Source organism: Poecilia latipinna, unplaced genomic scaffold (assembly GCF_001443285.1).
Source record: "Poecilia latipinna isolate Pla-1442-1.1 unplaced genomic scaffold, P_latipinna-1.0 Scaffold2288, whole genome shotgun sequence".
Classification (NCBI taxonomy): domain Eukaryota; kingdom Metazoa; phylum Chordata; class Actinopteri; order Cyprinodontiformes; family Poeciliidae; genus Poecilia; species Poecilia latipinna.
Genome location: NW_015114904.1, coordinates 11 through 16,716, shown reverse-complemented (window position 1 = coordinate 16,716; position 16,706 = coordinate 11). Strand labels below are relative to the sequence as shown.

The window sequence follows — 16,706 nt, the reverse complement described above, 5'->3', positions numbered from 1 at the left end:
TCAATATTTAAAAAAAACTAAAAATCAAAAGGAAAAAAAAAAAAAAAAAAAAAAAAGACAGGATTACACATTTTGGTTCTATGCAATTTTAACCAGCAAAGTTTATTTATATATAACAACAGTACAAAGTGAATCCTTGGCTTGCAAAATAGGTGTGCTTCATATTTACAATAGGTACACAATAATATATTATAATAACAAAATCAAAGCAAATAAAAAACCAAGAGAACAAACTTTTTAAATACTTTAAGTTCTTACAATTTTCACAACACTTTTATAAAACAAGAACAGACAACCATTATTATTATTATCATCATCAATGCCAGTAATTGCTATTTTACAGTACTCCAGTGTCTAAAAGGGTTTTTTTTTTTTTTTTTTACTATGTGTTTAAAATGGAAGGATACTCATTTTATATTGAGAGTAATACATTGATTGGGACTTGAGTTTGTGTGTCTGATGCCATTTAGCGAGCAAACAAGCTGAAAAGATAACAAAATGCTCTGATTTGTGTAAGGAATACCACGATTCACTGGAAGCAGAAAGTTTCACAAAGCATTTTCAGTTGTTCAGCTTCATCTGAAGTGAGGTTTGTGAGCATTTCTAAACATCTCTCACAACTGGCAGTCGAATGTAATTCTGCACTGCAGAACGGGTAAAAAAGAAAAATCCTCTCTTTTATTAAAATTAAATTAAAATGAGCGTACAACATGGTAACACAAACAAGCAATCACTTCATAACAACAACTAAAAAAAATCTCTGTTCACAATAAAAGGTGCTGCAATTTTAAGACATTTACAAATGGAAGAATTGCTGTCAGGCTAAATCATAGCACAGATCGATATGTCAATAGGAACACAAGGCAGAACTAAAGCACGAGTTAAAACGCATGCATAAATATCAGATGAGAAACATCTGGGTTACAAATGTTTTAAGAGAGAAAAATCAAAGCCATTCTTAACCAGTTGGAGCCTAGATTTGTTTATCACATTCCTGTGTTACAGGGGGAGGAGCTCACAGAACAGCTGGAAGGATTCTGTCAAAAAATAAAGTTCATTCCTTGGAAAAAGGAAAAAAAGGCATTAAGGTCCCATTGAAACAGAAAGCATTACTCCATATAAGCAATGTGAGGTATGAGGAGGATACAATTCTAGTCGCTGAAATTGGGAAGACACCTTCATCAAAAGGAAGAAGCTTCATGTTCTCTGTTTGTGCTGCGCATGTGTGCACTGCTGTGTACCTAGAGTCGGTTATTAGACCATTAGGGAGCTGGAAAAATTAACATACTGCATTTGCAAATAAATACCAAAACAAACTCAACAAATAAAACCGTGACCTTACCCCTTAATTTTAGTTTGCTATAAATACTTTTGATTGGCAGATTCCAGGAAATGATCTTCAAGAAATTAGAAAATTGATATGTTTATATAAACTAACAACTGGTTCAATTTTAGATTGCAAGCTCCTTCTTTTCCTCTAATTATGCTGGTATTTTATTTATTTATTTTTTAAATTTTTTCCAGCTAAAGGTCAGCTATCCTGCAGAGAGTGGAACTGTACCTGTGGCACAGAAGAAAGCATGTTCTTCAAGCAAATACACTTTAGTTTTAAGGTCAAATGTAAGCAGTGAATCATGAATCCTAAATCTGCTGTGATGCTAGTTTCTTTTTCTTTTTAGGACATCATTCAGTCCGACGTCTACTTGACTCAGGTCCAAAATACGAGATAAGGTCTACCTTGTCTTTTATCAAGTTACAACCACAACCTGTATTTTATTTTAATGTTATGTGATATACCAACACAAAGTAGAGTATATATTCAGCCCTTTTTTACTCTGATACCATTATATAAAAGGCATGCACACACACAAAAAAAAACCCAAAACTGATTCAGAACTCGAGTGAACCTATTGATAAATTATTAATCTTGCACCACTTTGATGGAAGAAGTCATAAGAGTAGTTCACCCTGTACACACCATTCACACAGTAAAACATGGTGGTGATATCATGATGCAGACCTAGACCTCATACATCATCCAATCAGATTAAGTCACTCTGTGACGAAGAGGGATCAGAAATTGCAGATTGTATTTGTGCAAAAGTGGAACATGCCACAAAATACTTGCAGAATCATGCAGTGAATGACGATTCTGCAAACTGAGGAGGGCTGAAAGCAAATTTCGAGCACACTATTAGAATTTATATTAACAAAAAATCTGAATGCACTACTTTCAGTTGGTATATCAGTTAAAATCTCACTAAAATACATTGAAATTTGTGGCTGTGAAGTAGCAAAATACATTTAAAAAAAATCAAGGATTATCAATACTTTAACAGGGAACTGTCCGCTGTTTGTTTATGTGGCATCGCTGATTCCATCAGCAGGTGCATTTTCAAACGAGGCAACACACTCCAGCCCCTCGTACTCACTGCTGCCCCCACTGGCATGACACAGCAATTGCACCTCACTCCTCACGTCATCGGACATTTCTTCTCGCCTCTTAGTTTGATGTTTTCTCCTGATCACAGAGCGCACGCAGCCGACTCAGATCAAAGAGCGTCTTCAAAGCCAGAGTGGGAAACCAGAGCTAAAGGGGCTCGCTCTCTCATTCTACCCCTGCATCGCTTTCTCATTTCTCTGCGCTTCTCTTCAAACGGTTGGGGCGAGCCGAGTGCTGGGAGAGGTGCTGCCCGCCTCAGCCTGGCCGTAGCCTCTTCACCTCTCCTTTCTAGATCGTCTCACTATCCTCAGCTGAGTGCTGGTGCCAGGATTCACTGAAAAAGCGTGCCCTGGCTGAGGACTGGTAAGATCAGGGAACACTAAGCAGGCAGGTATCTAAGGCCACAAAGAAAAGAAGCACCTTTCACCCACCTGGTACATGCGCTCTACACACAAAACTGTACAAACGTATTTTCAAGTACTTGATGTAAACAACAAGCAAACATGTCTTGGAAGAAAATAAATCAGCATTTCAGAGGATGGAATCTACAGTTTTCAGCCTGGTTTTAGTCAGGGAATGCTTTCAAACAGCATTTAATACATCAGATTTTTGTTTCCACCTTTTGGTTTTTCCTTCCTGCTTGTACGTCGTACCTTTCAAAACTCGCCAGTCCAGCTTTCAGAGCTTTGAAGTTAACCCAGAACGTGTCCTCTGTAAAGCGTAAACCGATTTTGACACACTAATAAGCAAGCTGAAACAGTAGGATCTCTTGGCACTTTGTCAAACTGAACCCACACAGAGTTCTTGTGGTCTGGGCAAACACATCGCCGTTAGTTGGACGGTATCTTCTACAGTAGCATCTCTTCTGACTCATTGGCACTTGATGAAACCAAACTCCTGGTAATGTTTACACATCGGATGCGTGACTTTGGGGATGCTGTGTGAATAAAGTTGATCACGCTCCCCAAATGAGACATTTGTGGGGAATGTAATGAAAATCAAAGCACATAGAAACTAACTGCTTCACCCGTCATCTTCTAGCTACTGCGTATCAGACTGCTGGCTAATTCTCCCCAAGCAAATCGGAATCAGAGTGATGAATTTCGGCTCTTTCGTAGCAGAATCAACTACAAGTATCGGTGTGTCTCACTTAAACTGGTCCAATATTTGTTGCGAAATTTAAAAAGATTTAAAAAGAAAAAAAAAAAAAACATACATTCACATACACCAATTGGCGCCTTAGAACAGCAGAGCGAAGCAGTTCTGCAGCCACTTTACCTCCATCAGCCTCAAGTTTGTTTCATGCATGCTGTCGAAGCTATAACTCCAAAATTAAGATCTGCTCAGATTTCCAATGATGAGCAGAAGTTGTTTTGATCTCCTTTCTGATCACATGTAGAGCAGCATTTGTTCATGTACATGTTTCTGTGAAGTATCAGTCCAAAAAGGGAAGGAGTGAGATAAGACGCATCTCTAACAAGATGGAGTCAGGGATACTCTGTGGATATTTTTCTTTAACTGCAGATGATGATATTCACATTTACAGAGTACAAAAATAAAATCTGAGTAATCTGAATGCACACTGTCCAACATGAGATCGGCCTTTCGCCTTCGTTTTTTCTTTCTTTCTTTTTCTTTTTTTTTCTTTTTTTTTTAGATATTTTCCTCCATTTCTCGCTCAGATGGGGGTTGGGAGGCTAAATCTGTTTCTCCATTTGCCTTCACAGTCTTGCACGAGTCTTCCTCAATATGACACACACTCTCATGCACACCCACACATGTGAACACCCACATGACATGCAATTTCCTGCCAAATCTAGAGAGGATCCTTTGAGGAAAACGAAACCAACAAACTCAACGTCCCTTATGTATAACATTATTATTTCCAGCTGGAGAGCCTCTGTGTCAGTCTCATCGTGATGGCAGGGGAAAAGAATCGCAAACTAAAGCAGTTGTGTTTGTCCGGCTGTAGATGTACAGAGGTCCCAGGTCCAGGTCGTGGTTGAAATTTCCCACGATGAGAGGTAAAGTAGTGACCTTTTAAGCAGGTCCATCGGTCCCTTCTCTCCCCTTCTTTGCTTTGGCAGCATTCACCTTCAGCTCTCCAAAGACATGGCAGAGATGAGCTGTTCCACCTTGTAGGCCAACCTCTGTTTCCTTGCCTGCTCCTCCTGCTCCAGGGCTGAAACAATCTGCAAAGAACAGGCAGCAATGTAGTAAAAAAAAAAGAGAAAAACACTCTGCCGTACCACATTACAACCATAAAGTGCCATGTATTTCATATTATAACCACCTAAAAGAAGGAAACTGGGTTCCTGCCTATGTATATTAATCCATATTAAGGTCTATTTGGTGTCTGAATAATTATATAGTCAGTTAAAGGGAGTTTCAGAGGAAGTCTCAAGTGTTCCTGGATCTCAGGTAGAAAAGTATGGTGCGCATTTCTATCAACCTTCTGCCTAAATCAGAACTTTGTAGAATCACCTATAGCAGTTTTACACCTTTACCAGCTCATAAATACAGACTAAATTTTAGCTTGTTCTTGTTTGCAAAATGGAACAAGCTTGTATAAATTGTGTGTGGAATAGAATAGAATAGAATATACTTTATTATCTCAATAGGAAAATTTGCAAAACATTTGCTTTTTTTAAATTTTTGAAGTCAAGTCACAGATTCTTGTTTGGATTAAGGTCAGGACCTTAATATTCTGACTTATATGTTTGCTTTGATGCAAACCTTTATAGATCTCATCTCTTACTATTTCCACAATTTTATGGACACGAATAAAAAAAAACGAAGTTTGCAGTTGTAAATTGGAAAATTGCAAAAATAAATAAATACATATAATTCAAGGGCAGTCTATGTGTCACAGCAGAGTAAAGCGTGAAATTTTGAGCCCCTACATGGACATCACATGAAAGAACATGTCTGTAAAAAAAAAATTCAGAAATATCATTCCATGTTTTATCTTCTGAGCTCCGTCTTTTAAATTTGGCATTTGTCAAGCCGGGTTCAAAAGGCAGTTGGACGCGCTCTCCTCTCAACTCTCTAATCTCGTGTCAACTTGTCAGGCTGCATCTCTGTCAGCGTGACGCCACCGTACGCAGCAAGTCTTCTTTGTATGAACACAAACTGAAACACAAATGCTTGTTTTCCCTTTGATATGCAGTCCTGTATTCAAATGCCACAACCCAGTTTAGCACATGGTCTCTGAATAGCAGCAGTTTCTGTTTGCTCTTGTTAACTAGCAGAATGCTGTGCTTTTCTTAATAATTAATATTTCCATCAAAATAATTCATAGAGACATTTTCTGCATTATGTTATGTAAATAATTCTTAGGTACATGACATAAAATATGAAAGTTGGGGGCTGGAGGAGAGATGACAACCATGCTGTGTTTTTATTTTATCTTATTTTATGTTTAAATGTGTATAATAACTACCGGTACTCAAATCTCTGCAATTTTTTTTTTAGCATAGTGGTATAATCTTACATTAATAATCAAGGAAAAACCGAACCTTTAATTTGAGCAAATTTTTCCAGTAGGGTGGAAAAAAGGCCCATGCTAAGCCATCATTGTTTTTTTTTGCTAAATTACCTGTGGCACAAATAATTGCACCCCTGCTGTCGATGCTTTGAAGAACAGAAGTTTGCCAATAGGAGAGCACTTAGTCTCATCCTGTGAAATTTCATGGAGTTGGAGCACACAGAGACGGATCTTTGACCATTTATGTTTCCACAATTCTTCAGCTTTTCTACAGGATTTATGTCAGGCGACTGACCAAAGAAGAAAAGCTGATTAACTGCAATTAATGACACATTTTCATCCTAAAGATTTTCATACATCCAATAAGTACAGAAGGCTATTGTTGTTAACCTTGAAAAGAAGCAGACCTTTTATATTTCATCCTCTTTGGCAAATTGATTATGTTTGAGGTGACTGTTTCTATTTTCTTCATTCAAACTTGAATCTTGATGGCCTACAAGTTTCAACATCTCCTGAAGAAGCTGTACATTTTATCTGCTGTGGCCTTTTTCAGCACCAAGTCCTTTATTTGCTTCCTGATCTGAAGCAGAACAAAGTATCTGTGTGCTCACCCACCATCTTTCACTCATCGGTTTTAAGACCTCCTTAACGGCTCGGTGTAATAGTCATAACGTTTTCTCCTCCTCGTCGAGCTTGAGTGAAATCCATTATTAATCTGCATTCCTTTATGCAGGTGAAGCCCTCCTCCCCAAATCCATTTAAGAAGGCTGGTGCTGCTCTGGCCTGGTTACTCTGAGTAAACCAATTAATGAGACTTGATGATGTTTTCTCGCACCAGAGACTGTGGGGGCAGTGGTGCACATGCCGTGGCTTGTGTGTGTGTGTGTGTGTGTGTGTGAAAAATAAGTGCATTTGTAAATGTGAGCATCAGACAATGGCAACTGCAGAGGCAGCAAAAGCAAGAGTGTAAGATTCATGAAGAGCAAAGGGGAAGCTGACTGGATAATGAGCAAAAAGTGAAAAGAAAAGGAGGAAGAGAAATAAAGAGAGAGACAATCAGAGATGTAGAGAGGGAGAGGAAGTTGAACATAAAGGTCAGACTGAAGTTTCCCACAGGAGGGGCTGACATTAGAACCAGAATGTCTCCATAAATGCCTTCACACACTTCTCCTTTTATACGTTTCCTGTGATCTAATAGTGTGTGTGTGATGCCTGTGATTCTACCCGTGAGAGCTACACCGAATAGAACGGCTCTAACTCTGCACTAGCAAAAAGACAGCACAGCAAGCTGACAGCTTGTAGACACTCACTTTCCGCTCAGGTAAGAATCGGTGCGTTGTTAAGCTCAGGTCTTACCAGACCTCTGGGCTTTGGGAGGAAGCTCACTGACCTCGGTAACCTTTGCTAAAAACGTCCTGGGTACACCAAGGGCCTGACAATGCAGGACAAATTTGTGGCTTGCTTTCTTTTGGTTCAAATTATACTGACAATCGGCCTGTAATTGGCAGCTGATTTACTGAAGCAGCAGTTTGTTATGCAATCAGTTTGGACGACTGCCTTCCAGGTTGAATGTGCAACTGAGTGAGAAAAGCATGTAAAAAAAAAAATATGGGAGAATCGTCTGACCTCAACAAAGCAAAAACATTGAGATGCATATGGACACCTTTGTAAATGTTTATTAAGGCAGTCACCCATTTGTCAGAAGTTGCAGAGTAAAACTAGTCCAATATAAAATCTATTAGTGACTTTATTGTGAGCACTAAATAATAATTACAAATAGTGTTAATTGTTCTACTTTCTGATTTAGAAATATTTGTTAATAAAAAACGGAACAGTTTATTTGAGAAAGTTTGCCCAAAGAAAGTAGATTTTGTTACAATGTCATTTTCAGTTGTGGTCTTACTTCTGCTAATCCGCTGAGAGAGAAGCTAATTTTTTTGCTTAGCATCTTAGCGGTTTTGCTAACTTTGAAAATGTTTAGCGCACTTAGCTTCTCCTAACTTATTTTTTCTGGATAGATTATTTTAATTCTACTTTGCTGTTTTGTAAACTTTCATTTGAATAGAGTTTTGGTGTGAAGTGACAAATTTGACCTTGTTGAGGTGACATGCTCCGCTGGTGGGGATCAGCATGGTTGAATCTAGCGCTATAGCGTTAGCTTCTCCTAAATGCCATGTTGGCATAGCTCTCATCTTTTAGGGAAACTACTGTTTATGATTAGTGATTTAGAGTTAGCACTGCTAACTTTTTAGTTAGTGATGCCCAACTATATAGTACTATGCCATTTTCTTGAAGCTATTTACTAATTTATGCTGCTCCACACAAATTGGTCTGTAAATGTTTCCTTGTTCTAAAATTAATTGACCTTTTTCGCTGCCCTATATTTGCACACGCCAAGACAAAAATGAGTCATGAATGAAGGGGCTTCAGTTATTTCTTAAAATTTGAGTTTTTTAACGAACTGAATAAACACACTCAAACTATGGTTGTATATTAAAAAATATGTTATACCACTACAATAAAATATTTCACATTTTTAGAGCTTTTTACTCGTCTTAACAGGTATGCAGAAGGTGCTGTTTTGCTGTTTGGTATTGCCTGTGGTTATTTTGTTACTAGTGGTAAATATGCATTCAGCAGAAGTCCAATTTATTTAGTCAACAACAGTGCAACATGGGAAATGTGAGTAAATTATGAGGAGAATACAGAGCAAACCTCTGTCACCTTAACCAGAAGGTCAGGTTGTATTGATCTTGCTGAAGCACATGTAATGTGAACTCCAGCTAATCCAAGCGCTTACAAGATAAACACACTTATTTGACAAAATTATTTACTATTAAAAGAAAAACCTCAGAAAAACTGTGCTCTCTCTCCAGCTGGAGCACTCAGACCTACCTCCTCACTGTACTTGCTGACATAAGAGTAGATCTCATTGAGAGCGCTGAGCATGTTGAACTCTGTAGAGTGGAGTCTGGCCTGCTCCGCCAAATACGCATTCATGTCCTGATCACTAATTGCCGGCATCCGGGTGATATCAGCGTAGTACCTGGAAATACAGGCAACACGAAACACTTGGAGTCATTCACTGAGTTAATATGATTGTTCGACTGAGGTTTTTATTACTTTATAGTCATATTTTCAAGCCATTACACCACTTTTGCTGACAATTTATGCCTGCTAATATTCACTGGCAGAGTGCTTTTACAGACTTTGTCTGAGAAATGTGAAAGAAAAAAAAGAGCTTTTTGAATCAATTTCCAAAGATTACCTGCCTTTTTGTGTAAGAGGAGACAAAAAAAAAGTGTGATTTAGTGTCGATGTTGAAAGTAGTGATTACACATACCTTTCTACCCAGCTCTTATAATTAGGGATATCTTTAGCGTAGAGCAGTTTATTAGAAGGCGAGTCTTTGCCCAGCCGGTGCTCGGAAGTCGAGCAGGAATCCATAAAGGTCTGAGCTACCACAGATAGACAGGCGTCCGTGATGCTGCTCTTATGGATGTCAAATACAAACTGAGGGTTCTTGATCACGTTCACCCAGAAACGCAATGGAAGGCTTTAAGATGGAGATGAAAAACATAAGTTAGGGACAGACATGGACCTAACTAATACCACATTTGTTTCCGTTTCCACAAAAAAAAAAAAAAAGTCTTACCAGTTGCTTTTCCATGTGTGACGAACGTCTGTGTCGTAAATGCCATGTCTGTCTGCCTGTTCGTCTAGGAAGTCAAACATGTATTTGATGGCCAGGGGAAGCGTACTCCCTCGATGGACCGTACTGAACAATGTCTCAAACAGATCGTCGACAAATTTTTGGAGAGTGCCCTGTACGAGGCGACGAAGAGCAAGATGTTAAAACTGTGCATAACGCCTTGAAGTTTGTAGTGGAAAAAGTTCAGCCAATATGAATATTTTTTCCAATCGTCACACATAAAAGTGTTAATGTACAAGTTGGCTGACGTACCTTAGTTGCCAACAACCGGGTTAGATAAATCTCAGAAACCATCTTGCTGCCTCGATCTCCTTCCTTCTGGTCTCCATGTTCATGGTTCTTCACCAAGTGCCAGACCTTTACACCGCTCTCCAGGTCCGGCGTGATCATAGGAGCACGAGACCTCAGGCTGTCTGGACTGCCTGTGTAACGGAACGAAGAGTCTGTCCGAGTTGAGAAAAAAAGAAAATTGTAGGGTTATAAATACGAATCCATGAGGTTCAGCCAGAAGTACATGCAGACATCATAGGCCTGAATGTGTACTTCATTTCAGATCTTTTTTTAAAAGCTTTTTCCAGTTTGGAAAGATGTTTAACATAAAACTTAAGATTTAACACACAAATTTGATCAGTTTTTGCCGCCGATCCACAGACAGTGGAACTGACATATCGGCGTTATAATCATACATGGATCTACATTAAGCTTTAATTAACAGCAACGGGTCCTGTAGTGTCAACTGGACAAAGACTATTAACTTTTTGACATTTACCACGGTTAATAGCAGCTTGTAGTTTCTCTTTTCCTTTGTAAAAGTGATTTGGTTGATAGCAGATCTCTTAACAACAAAACGGCACAGACATTTGGGTAAAGATGTAAGAGGAAAGATTTTAGTTTTTATATAATATTGCAAAGGACTTGTAGGATGCTGAACAAGATGGATGAACCTTCTGTAAGATACTTTAAAATGTCTTCTAGAGAACATTTTATGACGGATAATACAATTAATTAAACATTTGGTGACAATAACAAGGAGTATTTTAGAACAAGTTGACAAAACATCAAACATGGCGTTTCCTCAGCCATTCATGTCAGAACTACTGATAGTATGCATTTTAAAATGTGTGTGTGGTCCAGGTGTGACTTGCTGAAAGACATTTAAAGGTATATTATTGTGGGTGTAAGGTTGCATTCAAGCAAACAGATTTCACAGAAAATCCCCCCAAAATTCAAATCCTCATGAAAGGCTGTTGTTGTCTTTTGCAAAATCAGTCCACAAGAATGGTTGAAATAATTCATTAAAAATATTATGACACTCAAGTCCATGAGGAGATTATGTAAATGCTGAGGGAGAACAGGACTTCTACAGCTTTCCTTTGTTCATCATAACACAACCTAATTTTGCAGGCAGGTTGAAAATAATGCTGCAGATTCATTTCCTGTGATTATTCACTGTTTGATTTTTCTGTCTCTGTCATAAATTATGTGATAATTATCATCTTTTATCTTCTTCATCTACTTATATAATCCTTGGCTCACGAGGGTTGTGCCTGGCTTCACTTAAAAGACATGATTGGCTTTTCCCCAAATGCCATTTTTAAAATAAAAATCTCCGTCGCGCCCTCATCAATGCCTCAAATGATCCCTGATTTGTAAAACTCAGTCCTTCTCCAATACATCACCCCCATCATGCATCCTTCCACCTCACATTCTCACTCCGAATGATGCCGATTTTACTTCCACTAATTAGTCGGCATCTACTCCAGGCAGCAGCATCTCTAGAGGTTCAGGATCTGAGGTCCCGTTTGAGGATTTCTCTCACCTGGCTTCAAAGGCCGAGCGGAACAAAAAAGCATTAGCTGCCATTTAAGCCCCCTATACCTTTCAAATAAGACCCTACTGCACCCCTTCAGTGTCTGCTGGGGATGAAGAAGGTTGAATGCATGCGACGGGTGGATTGGGATCCCAAATCCGATCTTAATCCAGTCACTGGCTTTTACTCCTCTTCTGTTCCCTTATGCTCTGTATCTTCCCTGTTTCTGCAGCCGTTTTCCGAGCTGATCAGTTGTACTTGTGGCACAATGTGAGCCAAGATACTAAACTCTGAAAATTGCATTAGTTTGAATCCATCTTCTTCTGTGCCAAACAATGATTAATGAAGGTCGGGCTAATGCCAGCAAATTGACACCTCTCTATCCATCTTTGCTGGTAATAAGAGAAATAATCTTTTAAGCAACCTTTACTGTGATAACTATCATTTCCTTGTAGTGATACCCTCTAACTTTAATGTTTTATTTCAAAGAGAACTACCGAATGCTAAGCAGTGTTTCTAAAGGTCAATTTAGATGAGGACTGTTAATAAATGTCACCTCACTTTATTTTACACTAAATACTCCAAGTAGATGTATTGTTTAACCCAGAGTTCACAGGCACACACACTCTGTGTTTTCTGTAAATACGTTTAATTGCTTGGAGGAATGAGGGTGTTCTTAGCTTGTTTTCGGTGTTAGACAGTTTAAAGGCAGACTTTAGCTCTTCTCCCCCAGTCCTCATAATTGGCCCTGCTCGCCTTCTTATCTTTTCTCTGTTTGTGTGAAGCATCATTCACACAGAATAATTAGCAATCATGAGTTGCCTGGCGCTGGTGCTGCGTCACTCTGGCAATGGACCAAAATTTGGCACTAAACAACCCAAAGTAAGTCACACATCTGAGAGTCTGTGAACCCATGTAGCCTGTGTGGCAAATGATGCGTCATCGATGTTAAAGAATTGGTGAGTTCAAGACCTGATAAAAGGCAAAAAGGAAGACTACAGCGCAAAAAAATTGCACTATATTGCAATTTTGCAAAAAAAAAAAAAAAAAAAGGGGGGTCTCTTTACCTTTTCTTGATTGAAAAGAAAAGCATCAATGACGACCCAAATGAAGTCATGCTTAATTACATCTACTTTGTGTGAGAAACAGATAGAGGTCAAAAATACTTAAACTTTTCAGGGCATATTCATGAATTAGCACCTCCTGAATAACAGGTAGTTCCTCCCTGGGTTTGAAGGGTTCACCAATAGGAGTAGGCTGATATTTTTGCAGAGTGGACAACAAGGCTTTTCTTTAATGAAATATGTTTTAAAGGGTTGTTTTCTGATCAATCATACAGGGACCATCATCTAACGCTCTAGGAGTTGGGGTCGCTAATGCTCCATTTGGACACAATTAGATGTTTTCATTTTTAAAAATCTGTGAATCACTTAAAAAATGTGTTTAAATTCAGAGAGACTGCGGTTAAATAGTAACAAGTTATTATTGCAGATCACTGGATTGTAATCCCAATAATCAGTAAATTTCTTATCTTTGAATTCTTTTTAAAAAAAGTTTGTTAGACTTAAACCTTTCCGTGGAGTTTGGACCAACTTTCTGTATTTTTTGAAACAAAGTCACTAAGTTAAAGTTTCATTGCACAGCAGCCTTTTAACTCCTCTCCCACTGAAACTTGGAAAGACATTGATTATTGTAGTTCACTTAAAATCCATCCCCTTAGTACATTTTCACAAAGTTTGAATTGACTTTACAAAGTCAATTTAAAGTATTGAAGCCATTATAAAAAACACTAAGATAAATGCTACATTGGTAAAATGTATTCACATACTGGACTTTGCTGTTTTAAAGGGGAAGTTATCCTTCTTTCCAGATCAGTGACTTTCCACTGTTCTGCATGTTTTCAATGTTTCCCTGCCTCCACACACCTGACATAATTAATGAGTTATCATTAGGCTTCTGCATCACTTAATGACACGCTAAGGAGGTAATCATTCATTTGATTCAGGTGTGCTAAAACATGAAGGACAGGCAGTTTATAGGCATGAGGTTGAAAACCACAGCTGAAGGAGCAAACCTCCGCGAATAGGAAATAAAAGTTTCAACAAACAGCACTTATGATTGGAAATGGACACAAATGAATTTACAAGCATGTTACCAGTACGCTACCCTGAGCTTATATCTCTTGAAACTTAGTTATTGCAGACTTGGTTGTAACAGCAGTGGAAAACGACCACCGGCTCCCGAAGTGCAAACACAGCTTACTTTATAATAAGGAAACACAAACATGCTACAGCTCTCATTCTCTCTTTTAATTATTTTATTTTTTCTCTCTTTTTACTCTAGATCATTAGCAGTTTGAACCTCAAAAAGAATGCAAACAATTTCATAATTACCTATGTTGTACATGTCGTCTCATTTTGCAATTAATGTGGAGCCAATGTGTGCTGACTCACCGTATCTGCTGATGGAGGTACGGGTTATGCTCGCTGAAGAAGGAATGTTATATGATGAGGTTTGCTTGGGGACCAAAGCTACCACGCTGCGATCAGAGACCTGCATGAGGAGACACGGAGAACGCCACATTTCACTCCTGAATGCATATCTGCAATTTGTCACATTCTGAAGAGAGGTCATGGGTTACTCAAACAAAATAACAGGTGTATGCATGCATACAGTGTTTTCTGATAAATTATTCAAACTATGAAGATCAGAAGTAAACAATTCTCTTAGCAAAGACTCACAAGAATTCCTGTTGCTCCCTGTTGTTCTGCACCACAAGCTGAGCAAAGTGCTGCAGCTGCATGACGGTTGTACTCAACATGTCTGTCATTGTCATTTTCAATACTTTCAGAAACGTTACAGAGAGCTGAGGTAAGCTTTGGCGCTGGGAGATTATGCAAAGAGAGGGAATGGTTGATGGAAAAGGAGGCTCAGTGTCTCAGCTGGTGTACTTGCACCCTTACCATAAATGGTTGGTGCGAGTAACAACACATCTCTGAGTACCAACCAGTCAAAAAAGACGATAGGACGAGGCGGTAATATTTGAGGATGATGCTCAGTTTAATCCTTTTCCCTTTGTGGATTTGATTTCAGAGTTTTTCTCCAGTTATTATTGCTGAAAAGCTGTAGACAGAACACGCAGCGCCCTACAGCACAGAAAATGTCTTCAAAATTAGCTTCAAGACTTGATTGTCATATGAGATCATTTATCAGTTTAATTAATGAATGCTACTGCTGCTAGCGGACCAAAACATCTCTGCTTGAGAGAGCCAAAACACAGCAAACAACTCGCAGTTCTTCAGTGAGAACCAAAAACAACAAAAGAGCTTGTTGGCTGGCATTTGCAGCTTACCCCGAGGAGGGAATTCTGCTTCAGACCCAGCAAAGACAAACTGATGAGCCTCCAGTAGAGAAATAAACAAAAGGCAAATAAATGCCAGGCTCCTAAAGGCACACCTTAGAGAAACAACAGGATAAAAGCAAAAACATTTTCCCTTATATCTCTTAGCAGGAATAAGTTATTTGTGCATTTCGGTTTGGAAAATATCACGCTGCATATTGTTCATATTGGATGAAGCTGGGCTGCTCCATTCCTCCCTCCCTGTAAACCTTACATTCTTTCTCAGCTGATCTCGCCAGTGAAGTTTCTCAAAGTACAAAGGAAATACCAAATCTCTAATGAGTGAAACAAATGTTCTTTAATCAGAAGTGCAACATTGCCTGCTTTTAGCACTATTGCTATGTAATTAATTGAAACCATGATATCCTGGAGCCTAACTTAACACATTAACATTTAGCATTAACATATTTTTAATCTAACTTGAAACAAACTAGTTATAAAGGATCTGGAAAAAAATAAGGTCCAAAATAAAAATGATTTTAAAAAAAACAAAAAAAAAAAAACAAGATGTGACATAATGTTCAGTAACAGCATTTTGTAATATTGTAGTAAAACCTTGTGATCAAATTATCCCTCAATAAAGTATAGTGCACTCTACACAGTCCATGGGCTTTCCTCCTCACTTTCTTTCTCACCTCCACTGTTTCTTGTCAGATTCTGCTCGCCTTAACTTAATTTCTACATCCTCTCTATCCCACAGCCTGGTCCAATTGGCTGACAGTGCATAGACCAGCTCTAACACACCATCAGGGTACACTTCCGTGAAGTTTTCTCTGCTATTCCTGTGATACATTTTCTCTGGGGAGCATGAAATAGCTTCTCAGTACCCCCTTTCCTTTTTACATCTGCCTCCATCTCTCCGTCTCTCTCTTTCTTTATGCTTTTTATGGCTGAAAGAGAAGCGAGAGCAGAGATGGCTCCTTGTGATAGGAGTAAATGATTGAAGGCGTGCAGATTCGCCCTTCAGGGATAATCCAGTGTGGGGCTGATAGTGGGCAGGTGTGATAAGGGCTGTGGACCCCGCCTGTGATAAGGCCTTCCATTAGACACTGGTGAGTCGGCCAGACAGCTGAGTGTGGTCATCTTCTACCTTTCTTCCTCCCTCCTGCATTCTCTTAGATCATGATGCCTATCAGAGGAATCGCCGCTGCCCAGTTGCTTGGAAATAAACTCTGCATGTGTGCAGCTTCTGTAAAAACTAGAAAGGGGGGAAAGTCTGAAGGCAGTCATCAAAAAAGAAAAAGTACTCAAGATTTATTTTATTTTGGACTTAAGGTGGAGTTTGGATATGGAAAACATGTAATTTTTTTGGGACTGTGTCTTCAAAAGCTGCTTTTAGGGATGTGACTCAGAGTGCAGCAACATTAACCAAGCATGTCACTTATTTTCATTTCACATCCTAAGACCATAGTTCTCCTTCTGATTAAAGGCTTATATTTTAACCAAATTGAAAACAGACTCGAGACAACTACAGTGTTGGACTGAGAAACACAGCAATGAGCACGTTTGTGTTGTACGTTTTGCTGTTCAAAGAGCCCAAAACGCCCTGAGATCAGTTTGTCTGCAGAGCTCCAGGAGTCATCAGTCTGCTCTCCAGGTTCCGCTGGAACAAACAAGTCGGCACTCAAATCACCAGACTAAACAGCAGCTAAACCAAAACATTATGGTTATGATAAGTATTTATATTGCATAGACGAATACATAAAGGTGAAAACCCCTAACAACAGGTTTTCCAGACTAAGCTTGGATTTTCCCTTCTGCTCTGATTTGTCTTTTTTAGAACTACTTTAGATTTTTCTTGGGTTTCTTGTGTTCTGCTGTACCTTAATTTTTATTTTGTAGAATTAATTTCTT

The 16,706-nt window shown here is 38.8% G+C and overlaps 1 protein-coding gene across 1 annotated transcript; it reads right to left on the bottom strand.

The window, feature by feature from the left end:
- Nucleotides 1–70: 70 nt before the first annotated feature.
- LOC106937166 (plexin-A2-like) lies at nt 71–14,282 on the bottom strand. The gene is made up of 7 exons (XM_015018548.1): nt 14,194–14,282; nt 13,906–14,054; nt 9,895–10,085; nt 9,586–9,755; nt 9,274–9,486; nt 8,826–8,976; nt 71–4,635 (listed from the first exon to the last, which is right to left on the bottom strand). The coding sequence occupies exons 1-7, from the start codon at nt 14,280–14,282 to the stop codon at nt 4,540–4,542; spliced, it is 1,059 nt and encodes a 352-aa protein (XP_014874034.1). The 3' UTR covers nt 71–4,539.
- Nucleotides 14,283–16,706: the final 2,424 nt, after the last annotated feature.

Bases quoted from the DNA above. Each gene is read 5' to 3' on its own strand.
- LOC106937166 (XM_015018548.1), bottom strand. From the start codon at position 14,282: ATGACAGACATGTTGAGTACAACCGTCATGCAGCTGCAGCACTTTGCT. The intron at 9,487-9,585 runs GTAAGACTTTTT...TCCATCTTAAAG, and splicing joins CACACATGGAAAAGCAACTG to CCTTCCATTGCGTTTCTGGG. The intron at 4,636-8,825 runs GTAGGTCTGAGT...TGTTCTTTGCAG, and splicing joins TCAGCAAGTACAGTGAGGAG to ATTGTTTCAGCCCTGGAGCA.